The sequence below is a fragment of the Talpa europaea genome, assembly GCF_964194135.1.
Source record: "Talpa europaea genome assembly, chromosome: 14".
NCBI classification, from domain to species: Eukaryota; Metazoa; Chordata; class Mammalia; order Eulipotyphla; family Talpidae; genus Talpa; species Talpa europaea.
This window is the reverse complement of record NC_140082.1, coordinates 39,505,133-39,526,913: the sequence shown is the minus strand read 5'-3', so window position 1 is coordinate 39,526,913 and position 21,781 is coordinate 39,505,133. Positions and strand designations below refer to the sequence as shown.

Here is a 21,781-nt window from a genome sequence, read left to right as displayed (position 1 = left end):
AGCGAGGAATAACAGGGACAGCCGCTCCTGAAGCCAGCACCCTGGGATGTGGGGAAGGTAGGGGTTCCTGCCTCAGCACTTAGAGCTGGGCACCTGGCTGCAAAAATGGTTCTGACTCATAATCACAAAACCCTGGAAATGGTTTAAAATACTTTTGCAAGAAGTTAATATTGTCTGATAAACAAAAATGATGTTGAGGGGGAAAAGAGAGATAATGCTAAATAAAATAAGTCAGAAGGAGAAAGAGAAATACCAGATGGTGTCATTAATACGTGGAATATGAGAAACTAAGAACCAGAGAAGGACAACCTTAAAAGCTAACCCTTGAAAGCTGACTGTAGAACTGCTGCATCCAAAGAGGCTGGAATAAAGCAGAAAGGAAGCACAATGGACTGTGGTGGAGGACTGGGGGATTTGGTGATAGGTGCCCTACAGTGGTGATTTCTGAAGGGAAGAATTCTAATAAATTACTAAGGAAGAAAGAAGAGAGAGAGGGAGAGAAGACAGTTAAGCTCATCAAAAGACAACCCCCCCATGAGAAAGTATATGGTAGAAAAACGACTAAACACGACATTTGTCATAAATATCCTATACCAAAGAATTATTTCTAAAACTGGGCTAGTCAAGACAGAATTCTCAGCTTTAGAAACATCTGTGCACCTTACTGCATCCTAGGGAACAGAATTGCATAGCATGCATGACTGCTCAGCCAGGGCAACTGCTCCAAACAAAGATGCACGCTGGCCGGGAACCTGCACCCCACCCTTGCTCCGATGCTAGAGTCCTGGGGTAGCCGTGGAGGAGGCGGCCAGAGATCCACCAAGCAGCATCTGCAGCAGGCACCCTTCGAATTTCACCCAGCATGTGAGTCTTAGTGAATGGTGAAAGAACCTCACAGCTGGCGCCTTCTCCATGCCCACTCATGGACCCCCCACACTTTCCCTGAGGATGTTTTCTGCATGCAGCAGCAAGAGCTGGGAGAGCGCACACAGTAGCCGCAGCTGAGTGGCAAGGCTGGAGTCTTCCTCTGAGGTCCTGGGCCCAAGTTCATTGTTGTCTTATTTGTACATGATTTTCAAGAAAATACATTTTGTTTGAATTAGAATCCTGAAGATAAACCTACAACCAACAAATGCTTATTTTCTTACCCTCTAGAAGATACACTGAGCTAACCTCTGGCTTCATGGGCTACTTATCTGAAATATTGTCCACTCAAGAGATCCTGAACTCTGAACATGACACTGCCTCTGAGAACACACTCTGATTAACTGGCTCAGTTTCTCTTTATTACTTTGCCCTCTGCAGATAAGAAGATGATGGAGGTCTGGAGCTCCGTCTCTGGAGCAGACCTCAGGGAGGGGCCTAGCCCATCCTTCACCCAGGTCGTTGGCTGTAAGACAAAGGTTAGTAGACCCACACTTTGAATACATATGATCTGTCATGTGTTATTCTTCCTCAAGAGTTTTATAAGTGGTGTCCCCACTGCAGAAATAGGGTTATAAAATCAGAATATTATACTTCAATAAACACTGAGACCTGTCCCTACCTCTGCAGGATGGTTTTGGTTCTGGGGTCTGTGCTGAGCACTGAGGCCCTACGAGTAGCAGGAACTCATCTGGAGAACATGGACTCAGATGCAGGACCCTCCTGGGTTCCCCCAAAGCCAAGCTTACAATTCTGCTCACAATGCACTGGATGGGCAGCCCCGTTTTGAGCATGTCGCTGCCATGGCTTTCTTTCTCTATCTCAGTCAAGTGCGCTCACCGAAACGAAAGTAAAACAGAGGCCGGTTTCCCGCGGTGCTGGCCGCCCGCTCTCGGACCGCGGCGTCTCGGATGTCGCACACCCCGATGTTGCCACAGTGCAGCGCTCTCCGTGGGGCTCCTTCACTGTGCTGCAGTCTACACCGGACCACGGCAGCTCCATTCGCTGCTGTAACAAGTTGAAAAAAAACTAATTAATTCAGACTTTAGTTTTTTTTAAATTTGTTACAGCGCTGAGCAGAGCTGCCGACCCCATGCAGAACAGCACAAAGGACACCAAAGGGAACAGGTGACACAGGGCCACCCTTAGTGCCCGCAGCAGGGCTGGCCAGCACTGGGCACTGCCGTCACTCGAGATTGTCTTCTGGGAACGAGCAGAAATGCATCTGTTTCACTTTTGTTTGGCAAGTAAGGCACAGAGACTGAAATCCAACAGTGTCAGGAGTCTATGGTCAACCCTGCCCTCTCCAAGACTTGGGGACCAAGGAACTCCCAATGACGCCCAGGTAGATGGATGTCCTGGCGGTGCTGTCTGCAGACCAGAGAGGGAAGGAAGGGGAAGACCCCGTCTCACCGTCTGCCCCTGAAGGTCACACACGGGTGTCAGCATACCCCAAAATTGATTTACTTTTAATTCACTAGGATGGAACAATGTTTCCTAAGCTAGATGATAGGAAAATCCAGCCCACAGCAATATCAGGTCTATACAACAGGTCCACTTTTTGTTAACTTTCTTAATATGGAGCAAAGAAAGAAAACACACAAAATTAAAACACAACTACAAACACAGCAGAAACTCAACACACAAAGTAAGCCTCCTAGAATGTGAGCTCAGGAGATACTCCCAATGCCAACACTATAGGTGCGTTAGCCAGGAGCAAAGGTTAGACATGCCTGAGGCACGTGCTAATCAGACCTTTCCTAGTAGAAGCCTCCGAGCAGGTCTTTAAAAATGTGTTTTAATAAAGAAAACCATAGAGTTTCAGGCAGTATCTTTGATATTTATGATGCTAACATTTTCCTTTGAAGAAAGCATTACGTGCATTAGCTCTAGGCCATTCCTACAGTCTAGACAATTTCAAGGTCATCCTCACACAGAATTGAGCTTCATTAGAAAAGAGCTGTTAGAACTCCAGCCTGGGGTCAGTCCTTTCTCCTGGCATGTATAGGACCCCCTCAACTGCAGAGATTCTATGAAAATACTGGCACAGATAGACTTTGCATTTTAGGGAAGAACCTATAACATTTTACATTCACAATTCAAAACACAACCAATCTTATGACTTTATAATCCCAGGTAGGATATTATATCATTTTCTAAATTTCCAGACTTATCAATTGCACTAATTCAAGCCACAATCAATAGCAATAATTTTTAACTCACTAAATTACAAATCATGCTTAAGTCATAAATGCGCTCATATTTTTTGAGTATAGCATTTTAAAGTAATCAAACATATTACCGCTGTCTAGAGATAAAATACCTATCAAATTTATAAGGTGCATTAATAGAAAAATCATATGTTCCTTCTGAAGTCACAAAACATACTTGCAACCATACAAAGGAATCAGATATGGCCAATAACAGATCAGGGATTAAGGCAGGATTTGTTTACCTATTTTCTTTGCTATGTTGCACCTGACTCTCAAAACTAGACAATTTGTGCTAGTCATTAAGGTTTACGTACTCGGAGGCTGGGGCAGGTAGGCTCCAATTAGTTTCGACCTCTTCTTTTCATAGCCTTTTTGTGTGATGTCACCTGTAAGAGAAGGAAAGAAAAATTCAGAATGGTCTCACAATGGGGGGAGTCGATCATTCAGTGGAGTCCAAGAAGGTTCACAGTTACAACTGTTGGCATCTTAATTATAATTTTAAAAGAAAAGCGCTTGCATCATTCACCTTAACTTGCCCTGCCCTCAAGCAATCAACATCATTTAAGTTACATAAACATCCTTCCCTTAGCACATGCTTGTCCCAGCCCCTCCTTGGTGGTTTTGGCGGAGATGGAGTCCAGAATTAGTTTCTTGGAATCTTATTCACATCTGTTGGAGCAAGAACCCTCCAATCTACAGTCTCATTAGCTTAATCAACAACGTATTGTGCAGGCATCGACCAAGGGACAGTCGGTCAAAGCTCTTACTGATTAACAACGCCTCCACTGATGAGATCTTTTCTCATCAGGCATGTAGGTCCTAAGGACATTAAGCTGCTAGGGTCTCTCTGAAAATAAGTGACTTAGACCAAATAAAACAGTGAATAAAACATGGGACCCATGGAAACCCAAAATGTTTGAGAGAATGGTGATTATTATTAAAACTTACTCTTGTATGTGAACTTTGGTTGTAACATTTTAATTCCTAATTTCACATACAAGAGTAAGGTTCACCATTACTACATTGACATTTTTCCTACATGGAACAAAACAACCTATATGACCTCATCTTTTCTATTTATAAGCCCTAGTGCACAAAGTACCAACTTTGTGTAATTTTGGAATCCCATTAACTTTTTTCCAATACTGTGATCAAATCACTATTCCCAAAATAGGTAAACATTCAAGTTTTAATAAGAATATAACAAACAAATGAACAGTTAGTTATGAGTCATACACAGATTGGTAAATGTGTTTTTTTTTTTAGGGATGTAGCCTCAACAAATTTGACCAAACCATACGGCCCCCTCAGCATCTGATGACTGATCCTACAAACTCAGGACTCCCTGTACAGTGTCTTACCTATCCCACAATACACACGACTCATTTTAAAACACAGAACTGTAGACAACAAGTTTATGGAAAATATGTCCTGCTGCTGGCTGATGAGCATTTCTGATGCTGGACTTGCTGACGGGACACTGCACACGAGCCTCATCGCCAACGGGAAACCCCGCCCAGCCCCCGCCCGCCACACCCATTCCCGCTCAGCACTCAGGCTGTTCCATATCAGCATACTGAGAGCTCCCAAATCTCAACAACCAAAAAAAACCCCTCACGTGTACACCCTGGGATGTAGCAGGGAAACAGGAGAGTGTGGCTGCATCAGGATGCTGGCTACGAAGCCACCGCCCTACCATACGCCTCCCAGTTTCCTTAGCCCACTACACAGCTTGTGACTTCATGAGAAAGAGAACAGCTGTTTTGAGGAAACACAGTAAAACAAATCCAGAAGAAATGAAACCCAGAAGCCTAGCAGCTCTGCAGTTGGGTGCAGTGGTCAATGGTGAACAGAGCACAGAATCTTCATTTCAACAACCACTTGATGGGATGAATAGAAAAAGGAAGCAGTCCGGGGATGGGCTGAGATCGCCACTCTTGCTCACAGAAAGGTGCTTTCTGCTCTTAGATGGCAAGACAGAAGGCCCTCCCAGGCCTTCTCTCAGCCCCTGGGAACCCCTGGGGGCCCTAGACAAGGCAGCTGCCACCAGCCTCCCAGAGAGATGCACTGCCCTTCTCCACCAGTTCCTTCTTAGGCTATAATTAAAAATAATAGAACTACTGGGGAAGTCTGTTTTCATTTAATGTGTAACCTGTCGATGTATTTTCGATGATGCTCAGATTATAAAAATTCAAACCACAGTCAGCTTCCTGCACCTGGGGAATATTCCGATGAACATGAAATCAAGGACCCAGAAAAAGGAAAGCACCAGTGAGGGTGTATTTGTGGAGCCACAAATACAATGCTGGCCTCATATGTGGCTGCCTGAGTACTGGGGGTGGGAGTGGGGGGCGAGGGCCCCACTGTCACTGGTGTTTACTTCCAGCAGCCCTGCCTTCTCAGCCAGCTCCTCTCATGCCCCTATCTGGTCTCATGACTGCTTTGCACAATTGCACAATTGAGTCTAAGCCCTAGGAAAGCAAACCCGATTTCACAGTCTGTTCTACACCCCAAATTCAAGTTTTTGAAATTTCTCAGCTGGACATTTAAGTATGGGGGCAAGTTTCCTCTCTTAAGTATTGGGATAAGCCAACTTCAAAGGGACCTCTTCACTGTCTACTTTGGGAAGCTCCACATGTTAAGACCTTAGGGCCTAAAGGCAAAGAAACATTTGCCTCCCATGAAACAACTCCTCTTTATTTTTTTTTTAAGATTTATTTATTTATACAAGAACAGGGGTACAGTCAGAGGCAAGGGAAGTGAGAGAATTCACTAGAGACAGAGTGGGGAACAAAACAGGCAGATGGCCCAAAGACACTGCTGAGGGGAGCAGTGGGCGAGACAGGAGAAGTCTGCCTCACCATGTGGGTTTCTTCCTGGTCAGCCAGGAATCGAACCTGTGCTGCAGAGACTGTGGACAGCTTCACAACGCGGTGCTCAACCAGCTGTGTCAATGGGAAGGCCCAAAACAACTCCTCTTTAAAGGGGACCACGTCAGTGTGCACCTGACAGGGTCCGCTGCTCAGATGCCTAGCCTCGAGTGCTCCACAGCCATGATCAGAGGTGGGCAGAGTACTTCCAAGCAGATGTTTTCTTTAGTGCCTCTGATAAATTGTGCTAAACAATCACCACAATGGGAATTTCCAGACATGGTTTTAAAAAATCCCAGGTCACTATCATCTCGTGAAGCCTAGAGACGGGACAGAAAGTCACTACTTATCAGATAATTCCCACATCCCATGCACCATCTTTACATCATGTCTCCCCAACCATAAATTCAGCTCAAGCTTGTTTTTTACATAGTTTTACCAGCACCGGGCCATGTTACCTGCAAGCACAACACAGACAGTGGAACACACTGCCAGAAACCTTTACTTCCTGGCCCTTTACAGAAAAGCGTGCTGACCTTGCCCATGTGTCTGAAATAACCTCTCTTAATCCTTATAGCAACTGATCACACAGGAAAATTGGGCCCCAGCTCTGAAAACAAAACACAAACTGTCCAAGTATAAAATTTGCCCCTTGAACCCAAACCTTGAATCTTCCCCTCTAGCTTATAGCATGATCAGTACTCTTGACACCTGGATGCCTGCCCAGCTCTCAGCCCTGCCTGGACACCCTCCATTCAGGGACAACCTCACTGCCTACTTCTCACTCCCCTGGCCTTGCCTGTGGGCTCCCTCCACACAAATCACACTGGTCCTTTCCTCGCCAGGCCTTGGAGGGTTGATGGTTTATTTCTGTAACACATACTTGTGGCTTATCCTCAAAATCAGGTAGTGACAGCTTCATGGTCACGTCCTACAGAACTGAGTCCTGACCCTGCTGTTTCACAAACCAGGACTGTGTGTTGATGAATTCAGTCACATAAGCCAACAACACAAATGTCACACAGTGGCTTCAAAAATGACTGTGCAGAAGCTGCATTTGTAATCAGGGAGAACATGGCAGTTATTTAACTGTGTAGTGGCCATGTGAGAAAAATCAACATGATTCCATTCTTCAAGTGGGAAAGACCCACTTGGCTGCTGCGTCACTCACCAGAGTTGCTCTGTGACAAAGGGACCAGGTTCATCCATGTGTCCAAGACATCAGGGCTGAAAATGCCCTGGGACATGTCCTTTTCCATGGAGAAAATTCAGTTATTTCTAACGCTGGAACTATTGGGCACTGGGTAGACAGAGGTCCAGGAGATGAGCTCTCACAGACTCTTACTGCAAATTCATAAAATCAAACTTTCTAGTGGGAACGCTAATGTTTGATCCCTATTCTAAAGTAAACAATGAGGGTTTCTGTGCTAATATAAAACAAAGACAGATGACAGAGATGATAGGTAGATCACAGATAATTGATGGACAGGGTGGGAGGGAGGGAGGGAGTGAGGGAGGGAGGGAGGGAGGGAGGGAGGGAGGGAGGGAGGGAGCTGGCTGGGTTTGCAATTCCACCGCCCACCCAGAATGGCTGCTTGGTTTCTGTCAGCAGTGTGACCTACAACCAATGCCACGGTGTCACCATGGAAACAGACAGCGAAGTCTCCTTCTTTTTAAGTCAGTTGGACTGAAGGCTCAATTGGCTGCCCCTCCTCTCTCCACCCCTCCTCAGGTCTCTAATGAGCACATAGTCTGTAAATTCAGGTCGAGAGGATACAAAGGGAGGGACCACCCTTCCATGTCACATTTCTAAGCACAGTTTTATTTAATATCTACCATTCTACATGGTTTACAGGAGGCTAATTAGCATTTTTTCAACCTGGAAGCTCAAAGAGCATTTAAGGATTCCGCTGCTTAGTGCCCTGGACACAGGCTCCCACGGGAGTGATTCTTAGATGTGTGTCTACAGGAATTTGCTCCTTGAAAAGCAGTTACTAACATTAAAGACTCAGGCCATGGGATCCCTTACTTGAGCATTTTCCATATAAAGTTCCAACCAGCATATTTTCCATGTGGCAATACTCAAGATACCCTCTCTTATAGCTCCCATTTCATATTAGGAATAAGAATGCACAACAGAAAAGTAAATGCAGAAATTTAAACTTCAGTGAAGAGAAAATAAAAGGACTCTTTTGACACACTTTCTACTTTATAAAAAATGTTATTTATATTATTAACCTCAAAGAAGTCCCACATAAGACTTAACATTTCAGCAGTAGAAATTTAAATGATTGTGTGTTCTATTCCACAGAAAGAGAGAGATTTACAGGCAAGTTGTAAGTTTAAAATGAAAATGCAATAAAGTAAAACCACCAGTACAGGTTTCAGTAACACACTTGAGATAATAGAGATAATTCTTCTTCCCCCCACCTCGCCCCCGCAAAGGGAGAATTCTTCTCTTAATTATAGCCCAGAGTTTCAAGGAAAACCCTGAGTCTTAGCAAAGTGAAGGAAAAGTCAGTCCAGCCAAAGTGAAGGTGACCCCACAGTTCTTCTGCTACCATCTCAGCCTCATCTGGTAAATTGGGCCCCACTGGGAGTCTGGGCAGAGCCATCAGCCCATGGACATGTGGAAAGGATGCAAAATCGTGGGGAACCATGTGGTCTCCAGGCGATGAATGATCCCCAGGAGTAAGATATGTGCCATGCAGCCACCCCCATGGCAGGAGCAGCTCAGAGTAAACAGACCAGCTTAACGGTGATGGTTTCCATTCTCTGTGTCAGGAGTTTATTTTATTATTTAATGCTGGAATGAATACTTTATGTAACAAAGCAATCATTTCCATGTTTGGAATTTTATGGCTTTCAGGACCCTTCATAACGTTGCTTTCCTAATCTAAAGGCTTTATAAGGCTTAGGGAGCACCCTGGACTGCATCTCCCCTTGCCCGGAGCTGGAGGCCAGTCCCTCAGCCTTTAGGAAGAGACTAGCATTCATGGCAGGTACCCACCTATCCAGGGGGAGCAGAAGCAGGCAGGCCCTAGGACCGCTGCTTACTCTGAAGACACTGAATACAAGCTGGGAAGCCCTGCAAGGTCTCGTTTTTCTCATTGGTAGAATACTGGTAATAATTCCTTCACCAGCACTGGGAAGATCAAATACACAGAATGTGAAGTGTCTCAGGAAGCATGAATCAGGCAATAGAACATATTGTAGAAATCTAGCAAGTACATATCTAGGACATGTCCAAATGTGATATGGACACTGAGGCTCTGGCCCTGCTCTGCAGGCACTGACATAGCACACCAGCAGGTGGTATGTGAGGGAGCTGGAGGGGGTCCAGATGGGCCTTCAGGGAGGGGAAGCCAAAGCCAGGACACAGGGTCCAAAAGTTCTGAAGAAGCTCATCTGCTTTTCTCTCCCTCCTACCAGGTTACCCTCCCAGCCCTATCAGCTCTACCATGTGGACCAAGCAGCCCTGGGCCCAGTCTCTCTACACTAGCCCTGGCCTCCCACAAAAAAGGAAATGACCACACTGTCTGACTCTTGGTAGAAGTTACACCTATCTCTACGGTGGAGCCTGGAGAACTCTTGAGGCTGGTCCCACACATTTGTCCTTGCTTCAATGTTCTGTTGGTGTTCAAGTCACTTCACAGTTGGGTTTCCTCTATTACTACCTGTACTATTGTATTATTAATTCTCCTCAGGCTCATGCCTATCCAATATGAAATTTAGGAATTTTAAATCCATAAATAAGGCAATTGGGATCAACATAAAGCTAGTACTAGGGTTATAAAATCACCACCCAAGGTTATTCAATTATTCAGTTGAAGGGAAGAAATTCTCAGGACTACAGATTAATACTACTGGAATTTTTATGTTTATGTCAATGACCAAAGAGCGCCTTAGAACATTATGCTAACGGTATGCACAGAAAGGAAATGATTTATTTTAAAGGTTAAAATCATAACTCTGGTCAGGAAGGTTATGGATACTGTTACTTAGGGCTTTACTCCTCTGTTTTATTATTGTTATTACTATATTATTTATATAATAATAACTATTATTATAGTTATCCGGTAGCTTTTCTGTTATGTCAAGAACGCCAACTGAAGGAGGAATTAAATGAAAGCTGTTTGGAGCCTATACTACTCTAAACCACAGGATATAAGACTCAAAGACACCCACACTGCAACAGACTTGGAAACAGTTGGGTGAATCTGAACAATCACCTTTACTTACAAGAAAATATTTAAATGTACAGACTCATATTTTCTCCAATGTTTAATATTAAAAAGCCATTTCTGGCACATGGAGTTTAAGTGTTTATGTGGAGGTGGAAAAATAACCCTGTAATAACTCCTTCCCTCCCCCACCCCTAGAAACTATTTATAGATTTTGAATATTGGTCTGTATGGAAAGAATTGTGTTTTTTCAAGTAAATGAATCTTTCCCTGGGGGAAAAAAAATAAGAATGCCAAAGTGTAGCTTACAGATTAAAAAAAGAAAGCAACGAAGCAGGCAAGGAGAAAGAACACACAATGGATGTCCTACACAACTTTCTGGCCGTTTGCTGTGGGGCTATTTTTAGCACTTTGGAGTGGCTTCACAGGGAGGGCGGGGCAGGAGTCTCCTCTCACACGCTCATCCTTTGTGAATGTGGTTTAATTTAGTATAGACCCTGTCCTACATGTCATTCTTAGACCTGGATAAACCTCACTCGTGCAGCCTGGAAGGCCCGTTTTCCTCTAAGGAGAGCGCAGAGCTTTGTAGGATTGTCCTCGGGATGCTGGCACATCTGCCTCAGGCTACAGAATCCAGAGCAGGAAGACAGTGGAGGGGGAATTTCTTGAGCCAACTGCCACATGTTGGGAAGTGGAATCTCAAAATATAAATGCCACAAAACAGAACAGGTTGGGAAAGGGGCGTAGCTGTAAAGTATTAAAAACTTTTAACAGGTAACTTACTTCCTAGACAACCTTCTCTACAGGATAATGGTCTAACTGCTACAACTCTTCTCATCTGTGACCACACCTTACTTCAGGAAGGGTGAGGAAAGATGTAAGACATACAAAATGTTGTATTCAGGAAATGATTCTTGGTTTTAACAAGAGTGGCATCAACTGGAGTAGAGACATAGTTGCCCTCTGAAGATCAGAGCTCTGTGCAGGTAAATCAGAGAGGGGTCGAAAGACCCAACTCTCTCCCTCAGGGTTTCCTGAGACAAACAGGCCCTTGAAGCACAATGAATACAATTCTGCACTATCAACGCATTAGGGGTGGATGAAGCAGCCAACAAAAACTTTCTGCTCTATTGTTATAATCAAGTCTCTGCTGGATGGTCCAGTACCTGTCCATTTAAAGGTAACTTAAAATCTTTACAAAGTAGTACACAGTAGCAACATATGTTTCAATAGTAGAGGAAAGATACATTTACACAATCAGAGAATTGGGGGGGGGACTGCTTTCATTTAAAATAAGAATAATAATTGAAGCCTAAATAAAAGTATAACAATAACTTGAAAATGTGGTCATGTTACAAATTAGCTTACATAGCAAAGTAGTTCAGATGAAGCAAAGAACCAGAGTGGGTACGGAAAAGAAAGTGAAACTGTGCTCAATATATAAGCACAGCACCCGAGAACACACATGGTATCCAGCCCACAACATCCAGCATGTACCCACCACATGCAGGCACGGTTCCAGGGGCTGGCAACCTTAGAACACAGAGCATAAGCCGCTGCTTTCATGGCCTGTCCCCACCTGTTAATAAATTTTACATCATCAGTAACCATGCGTCACCCATCTCCCTGATAAGTTCAGTTACTGCTACTTAGTAGTCAAAGCACAAAATGTGAAAATATTATAAAACAAATACAGGAATTAAGTCTGAGTGATTTTTAATCTTGAGCTAGTGTAAAGCAGATTTGGACTACATAATAATCACTGAGTCCTCAAAAGAAAGTAAAAAATATTTTGAAGTGAACAAAAATGAAAATCAAAGTTTGTGGACTATAGACAAAATAATTAAAAGTATAGCTATAGAGGGCCTCCCCTGTGGCGCAGTGGTTGAGCGCTGGGCTGCAAAGCTGCCCGCAGCCTCTGCAGCACCAGTTCCCCGGCCACCGGGTGGGGGTCCCGCATGGCGCGCAGACCTCTCCTGCCGCCCGCTGCTCCCCTCAGCAGTGTACTTCGGTCCTTCTGCCTGCTCTGCTCCCTGCTCTGACTCTGGTGAATTCTCTCACCCTCCCACGCTTCTGACTGTACCCAGTGCTTGTATAACTAAATAAATAAATCTTTAAAAAATAATAATAATAATTTTTTTAAAAGTATAGCTATAGAATTAAAAGAAAAGAAGGGTCTCAAATCAGTAATCTAAGCTTCTACCCGAGAAAAATAGGAAAAGAAAAACAAACCCCATACAAATAACAGTAAAGAAATAAAAGGCAGTAATCAGAGGGCCTCCCCCGTGGCACAGCGGTTGAGCACTCGGTTGCGAAGCTGCCCACAGCCTCTGCAGCGCCGGTTCGATCTCCAGCTGCTCCCAGGCCACCACTGGAGGAGGGTCCCACATGGCGTGCAAACCTCTCCTGCCACCCGCTGCTCCCCTCAGCAGTGTACTTCGTCAGTCTGCCTGTTCTGTTCTTCGCTCTGGCTTTGCTGAATTCTCTCACCCTCCCGCGCTTCTGACTGTACCCAGTGCTTGTATAAATAAATAAACAAACAAACAAACAAACAAATAAATAAATCTTTTTTAAAAAAGGCAGTAATCAGAGACAAAAGCAGAAAAAAAAAGAAGAGAAAAAGCAGTCAATTAACACACACCCCTATTTTTTATTGAAATTTATCTTCTTTAAATGTCACAGGGAAAAAAATATGACAGAAGAAGTCTCATAAAAGATAATAAAATGTTTCTATGGTAAAAAAACAAACAAACAGTCAATTCATAACCCATGGTTATGTTATTACAGACAGTCCCAGGTAATCTACAAAACTAACTCCTAGCTCTAAATAATTTCTTTATCAAGGTCACTATATGGTCAAATCATATTAATTTACACAAACAATGAATACTTGGGACTGAAATTTTAAAAACAGCATCATTTATAGTAGCTATGTTGAAAAAAGACATACTCCGCTATAAATTTAACAAAATATGCAAACATGTGTAGGATCTATATGCTGAAAAATACAACAAAGGAATGAAATGAAAAGTGACCTATGTAAGTCTAGAGAAGCAGTGTACGTGCAATAGAAAACTCAACCTAATAAAGATGTCCATTCTCTCCAAATTAATAAACATAATTCCAATTAAAATCCAAGCAGGATCTTTCAAAGATATAGATAAGCTCATTCTAAAAGTCGTACGAAAAGATAAAGGAACTAGGACAGCCAAAAGTTTCTGGTAAAGAATAAAAGTGGAGGACTCACACTGCCTGAGTTTTCAGATTTACTATAAAGTGAAGATGAAACAATGTGGTTATTGGTGCCAGGATAAAGGCTGAAACAGAACAAAGTCCAGAAAGAAGCTTACATAAATACAACTACCTGCTTTCTGACAAAACTTCCAAGTGAACTAAAATAGAGAAAGGATAGTCTTTTCAATGAGGTGCTGAAATAACTGGACTTCCATATGTAAAAGGACCTCAGCCTAACCCTCACATTTTGGGCAAAATTAACTCACAATGGGTGCCGGATCTCAATGTACACCATAAGACTAGAAAGTTTTCAGAAGTAAACACAGGGGAAAATCCTGTGACTTTGGGTTAGATGAAGAATTATTAGAAATTCTGATACTGAACGCATGAGCCATAAAAGGAAATAATAAGTGGACTTCATAAAAATTTTAAATTTTCTTCCAAAAAAAAAAGAGAGAGAGAATGAAAACAAGCTATGTACTGGGAGAAAATATTTTCAAGCTACATGTCCAACAAAGGACAACCCATGGTCTGATTTTAAAATTGGCATAGATTTCCACAAAGTGGGTAGCTTACAATAAGAGTGATAAAACACAAGGAACCGAACATCCCCCCAAAAAATGTCTGTTTTACTTACTATGTTTTAATTTTTAAAAATGAAATAAAACTACTTTGAGAGAGAAATGGAGCTGTTGTCATGGACTACAAGTGACACATGTGACACTTCAGTAGAACCATGGGGGATCACAAGCATCTTTCACCAGGAGCCACCTGATGACTTGGGAGGAGACCCAGCCACAGTGAGCTCCTGGGAAATGGTGTATGTGCAGGAGAAAAGGGAAAAACAATTTCAATAAAAGCCAGAGTATTTTTCCAATTAATTTACCGTTTACCCACAATCAGGTTTTATTTGGATGAACCTCTCACAGAAAATTAGATCTCCAATTTGAACGCACTTTTAGTTGCTTTCAACAAAGACTCTTTCTGTACATTTTTCCCTTTGCAGTTTCCATCAAGATTTCACACACCTGATAAACTTGGTGCCCATAACAGATCTTTTGTCTACACCTGTTACTGGGACTTCCCCTAAATTTTCCAGTCATTCTTATCTGATTTCCAAATCAAAAGGCACATTCCTTTCATGGTTATTTCACCCAAGAATCAAGTTCCAGCTTCCTGAGTACACTTAACTGAAAAGGTTAACTCCTTCCGACTTTCGCATGGCAGACAAAATTAGTCTGACTTTGTGAAATGAGGAACAATGACCAGGAAGCCCATAACCTTCACCTCTTGGACACAAGCAGATGGCCCACTGGCCCTCAACGCCTCTATGACCCCGAGAGAAAAAGCGTCATAGCCTCTGTCCACAAACCCCATACATATAAATCAGAGTCAAACACTGTTGGGCAGCAATTTGTTCAAAGGCTCTGTGGAAAATAAAATGCCTGCTCAAACTGATACAGGAGGACAGCCACCATTGAGGGGAAGGACACTGGTTCCACAGCCATGATGATTCACAGTCCTTTAGCTCAGAACTGCTTCTAAAAGCCACCATCAAAGGAGGGGAGGTCCCCAGTTGCACAGCAGCTCCCCACTACCACTGAACAATTTCAGTGAAGCTCTTAAGTTTTGGAGTGATCCACATCAGAAAGCGACACTGACTTTATCAGCAGCACCCCCATACCCCCATACTAGGACCAAGTTAGTACCAGTGAATAAAACTAGGGTCCTAAGTCCAGGAAGCATGAAATCCCCTGAAAACTCCATGATACAAATTATGAATAATGGAGTGAGTTTTTTTTTTCCTGATGTTTTGTGTTATCCCACTTTGTAATAAATAATTTAGTATATCTCCCTTAATTTTTAAAGAAAGCACAAGGGCTGAGTAACACAAAGTGACAGCTTACTTGGCTCTTCTCAGCCTAAAAATAGGAAATGACCCAGCAATTCCACTCCTAGGGATCTACCCAAAGGACACAAAAACACTGATTCAAAAGAACACCTGTACCCCTATGTTTATTGCAGCACTATTTATAATAGGTTAAAACCTGGAAACAACCCAAATGCCCAAAATGGATCAAGAAGATGTGGTATATACACAACGGAATACTATTCAGCAACCAAAAAAAGATAAACTCATGCCATTAGCAGCAACATGGATGGAGCTAGAAGGAATTATGCTCAGTGAAATAAGTCAGGAGGAAAAAGAAAAATATTGGAAGGTTTCACTTATAGGAGGAATACAGGGGAACCAAATAAGACATCAGGGGAAAAAATAATAACAACACAAAACACAACAAAACAAAACAAAAACAGACAATTATAAATCAGAGACATCCTGCAGGGGAGGAGGAGGGAGAGGGATCAGAGGGAGGGAGGGAGGAGCACAGGGGACTATGGTGATGGTGCACCGGTGCATTGGTGGAGGAAATTCTATGGGGACTACCTGACGGGGGGCGGGGAGGTGAAGCAAACATTGTTTAAAAATGAACAGTGATGTAATATATATAAATAAATAAACTTAAAAAAACCCCAAAACAGTGGTGAACAAAATAGCCCAAACTATTGTTATCACACCTTATATTTGCATCGTCCCCCTGTTTGCATAGTAAGCCCTCAACATCCCAAACAGAACCTCCTCCAAACTGCATTGAGAAAAAAATCAGGAAAGCTTTTTTTTTTTTTAAAAAAAAAAAAAGATTTATTTATTTATTTATTTATTTATACAAGCACTGGGCACAGCCAGAAGCGCGGGAGGGTGAGAGAATTCACCAGAGCCAGAGCGGAGAGCAGAACAGGCAGAGTGACGAAATGCACTGCTGAGGGGAGCAGCGGGCGGCAGGAGATCGAAACGGCGCTGCAGAGGCTGTGGGCAGCTTCGCAACCCAGCGCTCAACCGCTGTGCCACCAGGGAGGCCCTCAGGAAAGTTAATTAATTGTTCATTTATTAACACTTGGAGCTAGTTTTATATATTTCCTTGTGACTTCATGTTGAGTGATCAGGCTGAATTTAATACATTCATTCATTCCTTCTACAAAAGTTCAATGAACATAATTTATGAAACCCTGTGGGATACTTGGGTGCAGAGCGTCTCAGTAGGAGACCAGGTTCTGGCAGCACCAAAAGTCCAGCAGCCTCAGGACCTGTTTCATCCTGGTGAGAGAAGCCTCATGCTCAGCAGAAGATGTGATATGTGATGTGGGCAGGAACTTTTGGGGAGCAGTTCCAATGCAAAACTTAAAGGAAACAACTAATAGCTGGCACCTCATAAATAAGGAGGTAATAACACTCCGTCAATTACTTCAATCCTTTTTGGAAAAAAATGTACACAGTTACAAAAACATGAGTCATCTTGGGAGCCCGAGAGGCTTCCCAGTTGAGGAAGACAGAGAGTAAAATATCTGGGGAGGGATTACCCTGTCCTCCACCCTCCAGCATGGGTGCTGTGCTGCCCCATCTCCTGACCTCTCGCTCCAAAACTCTGCACTTACCAGTGCACAGTTCCTGTCAAAAAACAACCACGTGCAGCTTCCCTTCTATGCGGGAAATCATGACAACAGTAAGCACGGTTCAGTGCTTCTCAGATGACCCACAACCGGGGGACCCAGAGCTGTCCTGGCCCTCTGGCAGCCCACATCCAGCTGCAAAGTCCCTTTGATGAATAACTAGTACTGACGGCAGTTGTCTCTTTGGAGAAAAAGGGAGCTGAGAAAACAGAAGAGATTTGAGGCAGCATCTACCGCAGCGTGGAAGAGGAAATCAGGAACAGAGGTGCAAAAATGGCAAGGGGCAGAGGTGCAAAGCACTCAGGTTGGTTGGCACACTAAGCAAGCACTGTTCAACGAACCACCACACGACACATTTCAGCGCACCTACCACAGGCACTGTCTCTTAAAGAGGCATTTAAGGAAAGTGAAACATGTTCCTGTCCTAGCTGGCTGGGACACAAATGGACTGTTCTTCAAATCTTTATCTCCTTAATATATAGATCATAGCAGTAAGCTAAAAAGCAGATCAGCTTAGGGAACACAAAACAAACAAACAAACAAAAAACCAACAACCTCACAGTAGAAACTGTTTGCCTATCTCATCCCTCAGTGCAGCAGAGTCTTAACAAATTTTGCCAATTAAATAAAAAGAAGTTTAATATCCTGGGGAGAAAATGTGTGTGTGTGTGTGTGTGTGTGTGTGTATGTCTCTATGTGTGCATGTCTGCGTGCATGCATTTATGTTTGGGGCTGTGTGTGTGCAGTTAACAAATCTGAAACCTTAAAAAATTATTCTCTTTGGATCATGTATATTTATTACCCTTTTGGCAATTTACAGGAAAAGACAGCTAATGAAGTGCAGGAATCACTTGTAAATCCTCTCATGAAACCTGTTACAAACTGTCTAATGAAAAACCCGGCTGACAGATGTATGCAGTTCGGCTATAGAGCCCAGGAGCCCATGGCTCCAGGAGTAAAAGGGAGAAAACAGTGTAAAATTTAATTCACACATTAAAGGTATTAAAGTATCTCATTAACCCAGCCCCATGATAATTACTGTGTAAACCACAGAATATGGGAAAACATAGCACCTCGGGATGCAAATAAAGAAAAGCAATGATTCCTCCAGCACTCACTGCCACTCAGTCACTTGCAAAACAGGAGATTAGCCAGGTCACGGGACAGGCAAGCTCACCCAGCCCACTCGAGTAACATGCGCTACTTAGAAAAGCTTCTGAGGACAGGCAGGTCACGGTGATACTAAATTCTAGATTCTGACACATTCATGAGCACAGTGTTTCTTGGCCTAAGTACTTTTTCTTCCTATCTCCAGTAAAAAACTCTAATTACAGTAATTTGTGCTCCTGAGGGGGAAAGAAAGGCAAGCATGGAATGGATCATAAAATTCTAAGTGGTAGGACCAGAAAGAGGAAACAAAAGAAACGAGAGATCTGTGAGAGAGATCTGTCTGTGGAGACACTGAAATGTGCAGTGAGATAAGCAGCAGAGGAGGCAAAAGAGGAGAGACTCAGAAGAGAGAGAGAGAGAAAGAGAGAGAGACGCGGAACAGGAAACAGTTACATACAGGGAGAGAGGACCAGCTGTGAATCTCATCTTTATTTCCTGGTTGGTTTTAGAAAAGCTCTTCAGTGGGTTGTTGCTTCTTCCCATGAGAAAAGGAGAGTGGCCCACAAACTGCAACTAGAGGGAAACATGGCTGCCCCAGTCCAAAGAGGACTCCCACGCTAGCAGAACCCAGATGGCCGTGCCATCTACAGCACGGGAAGGAACTGAATCACACCCTCTCCTGACACAGCCCTAACGATCGCCAGAGTCAAGGCAACGGAGAATCATGAAATGCCTTCATGCGCCTTCAGTTTTGTGGAGCCCCCTAACAGTCATCAAATCTCCCTTCTTCTTTGGACCACCAGTCAGGAGCTGGTCTCTTCTTCCTGGCATGGCTGGGCCATGGCTCCAGCTTCTCAGTTGGCATGGCGACGGGACGGACTGACACCATGGGACAGGGACATCACCAGGGCTGATGTGCCGGTGCCCTCATCCTCCACATGCTGGCTAAATACAGGATCACTAGGACTGCAGAGGACAGAACTGCAGGCCACCAGATGACCAGGAATCGACGTGAATGAGTGGCAAACGTTCAACTTAGGCCATTAAAAACTTGTCAGCCTGGGGACCACGGTTTCCCCCACACACATGTTCTGCCCTTTCCTTGGGTTTACAGAGGCTAAAAGATAAAACCAGACTGGACCCCACATCTGACACAGACAAGCCCCATTCCGCATCCTGGAGCTCACTAGAGCTCTTTGCTTTTAAAAATTATTAATTTTACTCAATTTTTTTCTTTCCCAAACTTCCCATTTGCCCTAAATACACAACTACTACTTAACTGAAGCCACACCGCTTTCAGATTCTTCTCACTGTTTTCTGAAACACTCCACTCTACTGCAGCAAAATTTAGCAGTGACTGGTGTTTTAAACATTATAGCTGGCTATGCAATAAGGATAAATTGAAAACCTTTCTATCGTGATACAGAAAAACATTAAGAAGGAAAGAGGAAAATGCCAATAAGCAAGCAAGCAGTTGCATCTTACTGTCATGAGTGATAATGATCTCTGAATATTTCACATTCTTCTGCACACCTGTGCATTTACACGCAGCTTTATGTCTGTCTGTCCAGGCTATGCTATAACACCTTTTGTAAACAGCAATGGTATCAAAACTGACCCGATGTTTACATGACCGTTTGTAGGTAGAAGAGCAGAATGAACATGATTTCTTATTTATGGGGCACGAGACACACCACTGTTTCCATTCTTGTTTCTTTACATTTGCTTCATCAAAACCTACTCTTCTCTCGGAAAGTGAGCAGCATAGCATAGTGCAATCTATTATCTTTCTAGACACTTTATCAATTTCTCTGTCCAAGAACATGAAGGTGTACTCAAATGCTTATTGCACTCTTTTTTTTTTAATAGAGGCATGTTTTATTTATTTATTTGTTTGTTTGTTTGTTTTGTTTATACATGCACTGGGTACAGTCAGAAGCGCGGGAGGGTGAGAGAATTCACCAGAGCCAGAGCAGGGAGCAGAGCAGGCAGACTGATGAAGTACACTGCTGAGGGGAGCAGCGGGTGGCAGGAGAGGTCTGCGCGCCATGTGGGATCCTCCTCCGGTGGCCGGGGAGCAGCCGGGGATCGAACTGGCGCCGCAGAGGCTGCGGGCAGCTTCGCAACCCAGCGCTCAACCGCTGCGCCACCGGGGAGGCCCGCTTATTGCACTCTTAACACACACACACACACACAGCTGTTTCTGGAATCCAGTGTCTTCTCAGCTGAAGCACTGGCTGCCCCATAAATATCCTGAGAGCATGAAGCCTCTTGTGGGAGGCACCACCGGGGGAGGCAGGGGTGCAGAGGGCCACAGGCAGGGTCTTAATAATAAGGAAAGCATTAGCAGTGGTTGCAATCTGATGGTGCTTTATTGCCTGTAAAGCGTTTTAAAACACATACAAGTGTGGTCCTATTTGTAAACTCCTAAGTAGTAACTCTTCAGCTGTTATAGAACTGATTTTCGAAGGCTTAGCAAATGGGAAGCTGGCAGACTGAAAAAAGTTACATGTGAGAAAAATTCTGTGCCCTCACTGTTTGAAAGAAAAAAAATCTGTTACTAAGCAACCTTAATCTGAGAGTCTGTACAAAATGACCAACACCATTTTCAAACCAAATGTTCCTACTGCTCACTCTATAAAAAAAGTGAGAAAAGAAAATGTATGGTATTTCTTTAAAAAAAAAAAAAAAAGAACACCAAACTTCTTGTTGGGTCTTCATTTTCTCCAGTTCTTAAAGACTTAGAACTGTACGATCTTTAGACAAGTGCAGAATGGATAGATGAAGGCAGATGCTTGTCCACCCTTCCACAGACACCTGATCAGCCTACAGAGTTAGGACAATGTGCAAGCTCCTTGCAGGAAGGAGAGAGAGAGATGGGGGTGGGGGTGGGGGCAGAGAGACACATAAATAGGGGCTTATTTAAGACATCAAATCAATCAGATGCTTAAGGACATATTATTCACTATTATTTTTTTAGGGCTATAAAGACAAGTTAAAACTGATTTTCACCTCTGAGCCACAACGAATAAGATCAATTTTTTCAGTGTGCTTAACTACACTGCAGTTGCTGTCTGTCCTGCATATGAGAGTACCAGCCGGTAAACCTGGGGTCCTGGAGGCCTATCACGGGGAGCAACCACCCACTAATTACATCCTTTGGGATTCTGGACACATTAGGAAATCCACAGATTGCGCTTCTCAATGCTAAATTCCCAAACACTTAATGGTCCTTTCACATTTTATTTGTAAATGTTTATCTTCCTAAGGCATACAGTATCATACAGTATTGAAAATTTAAGATGTGGTTCACAAATATTTGGGTTTCAGGGGATTTGCTTCTGTTTTTTTCTTAAACATATATTATTGAGGTAAATTAAATTTACAAAGGTTAAGAAGATTTTCACAAAGTCAATTATGTGTTAAAAAATTGTTTGCTATTATTAACACTCGTATGGAAGAAAGTTGGTATCTTTGCTTAAGGGAAGGGAGAAAAACACTGCATGATCACAAAAACATACACACATATCTGCATGGGTACCTACACTAATTGAGACATGTGTTCTAAGAAACATAGATCAAAACCAAAGTATACATTAGAAGCATGCTTAAGAAAGTCCTATACTATATTTTTAAACTACATGAATTCATTATTTATATATATATATTGAGTACTTTTGCTTCATGAATAATATCTAAATTAAAATTGACTTTTTAGTCATTGATTTTAGAATTCATG

General features: G+C 43.1%; 1 protein-coding gene across 2 annotated transcripts in view; it reads right to left on the bottom strand.

Moving 5' to 3' along the window:
- The window catches only part of DIP2C (disco interacting protein 2 homolog C), a gene marked incomplete at both ends in the record, with an annotated part of 341,031 nt that overhangs the window by 137,697 nt on the left and 181,553 nt on the right, over nt 1-21,781 (bottom strand). Inside the window, 2 exons of one of the 2 annotated variants that reach the window (XM_084253747.1) lie at nt 1,765-1,932; nt 3,452-3,523. In XM_084253747.1, the coding sequence (XP_084109873.1) occupies nt 1,765-1,932; nt 3,452-3,523 (240 nt within the window). The remainder of the gene's footprint in view (nt 1-1,764; nt 1,933-3,451; nt 3,524-21,781) is intronic. The other variant, XM_084253748.1, reaches the window with a different exon arrangement.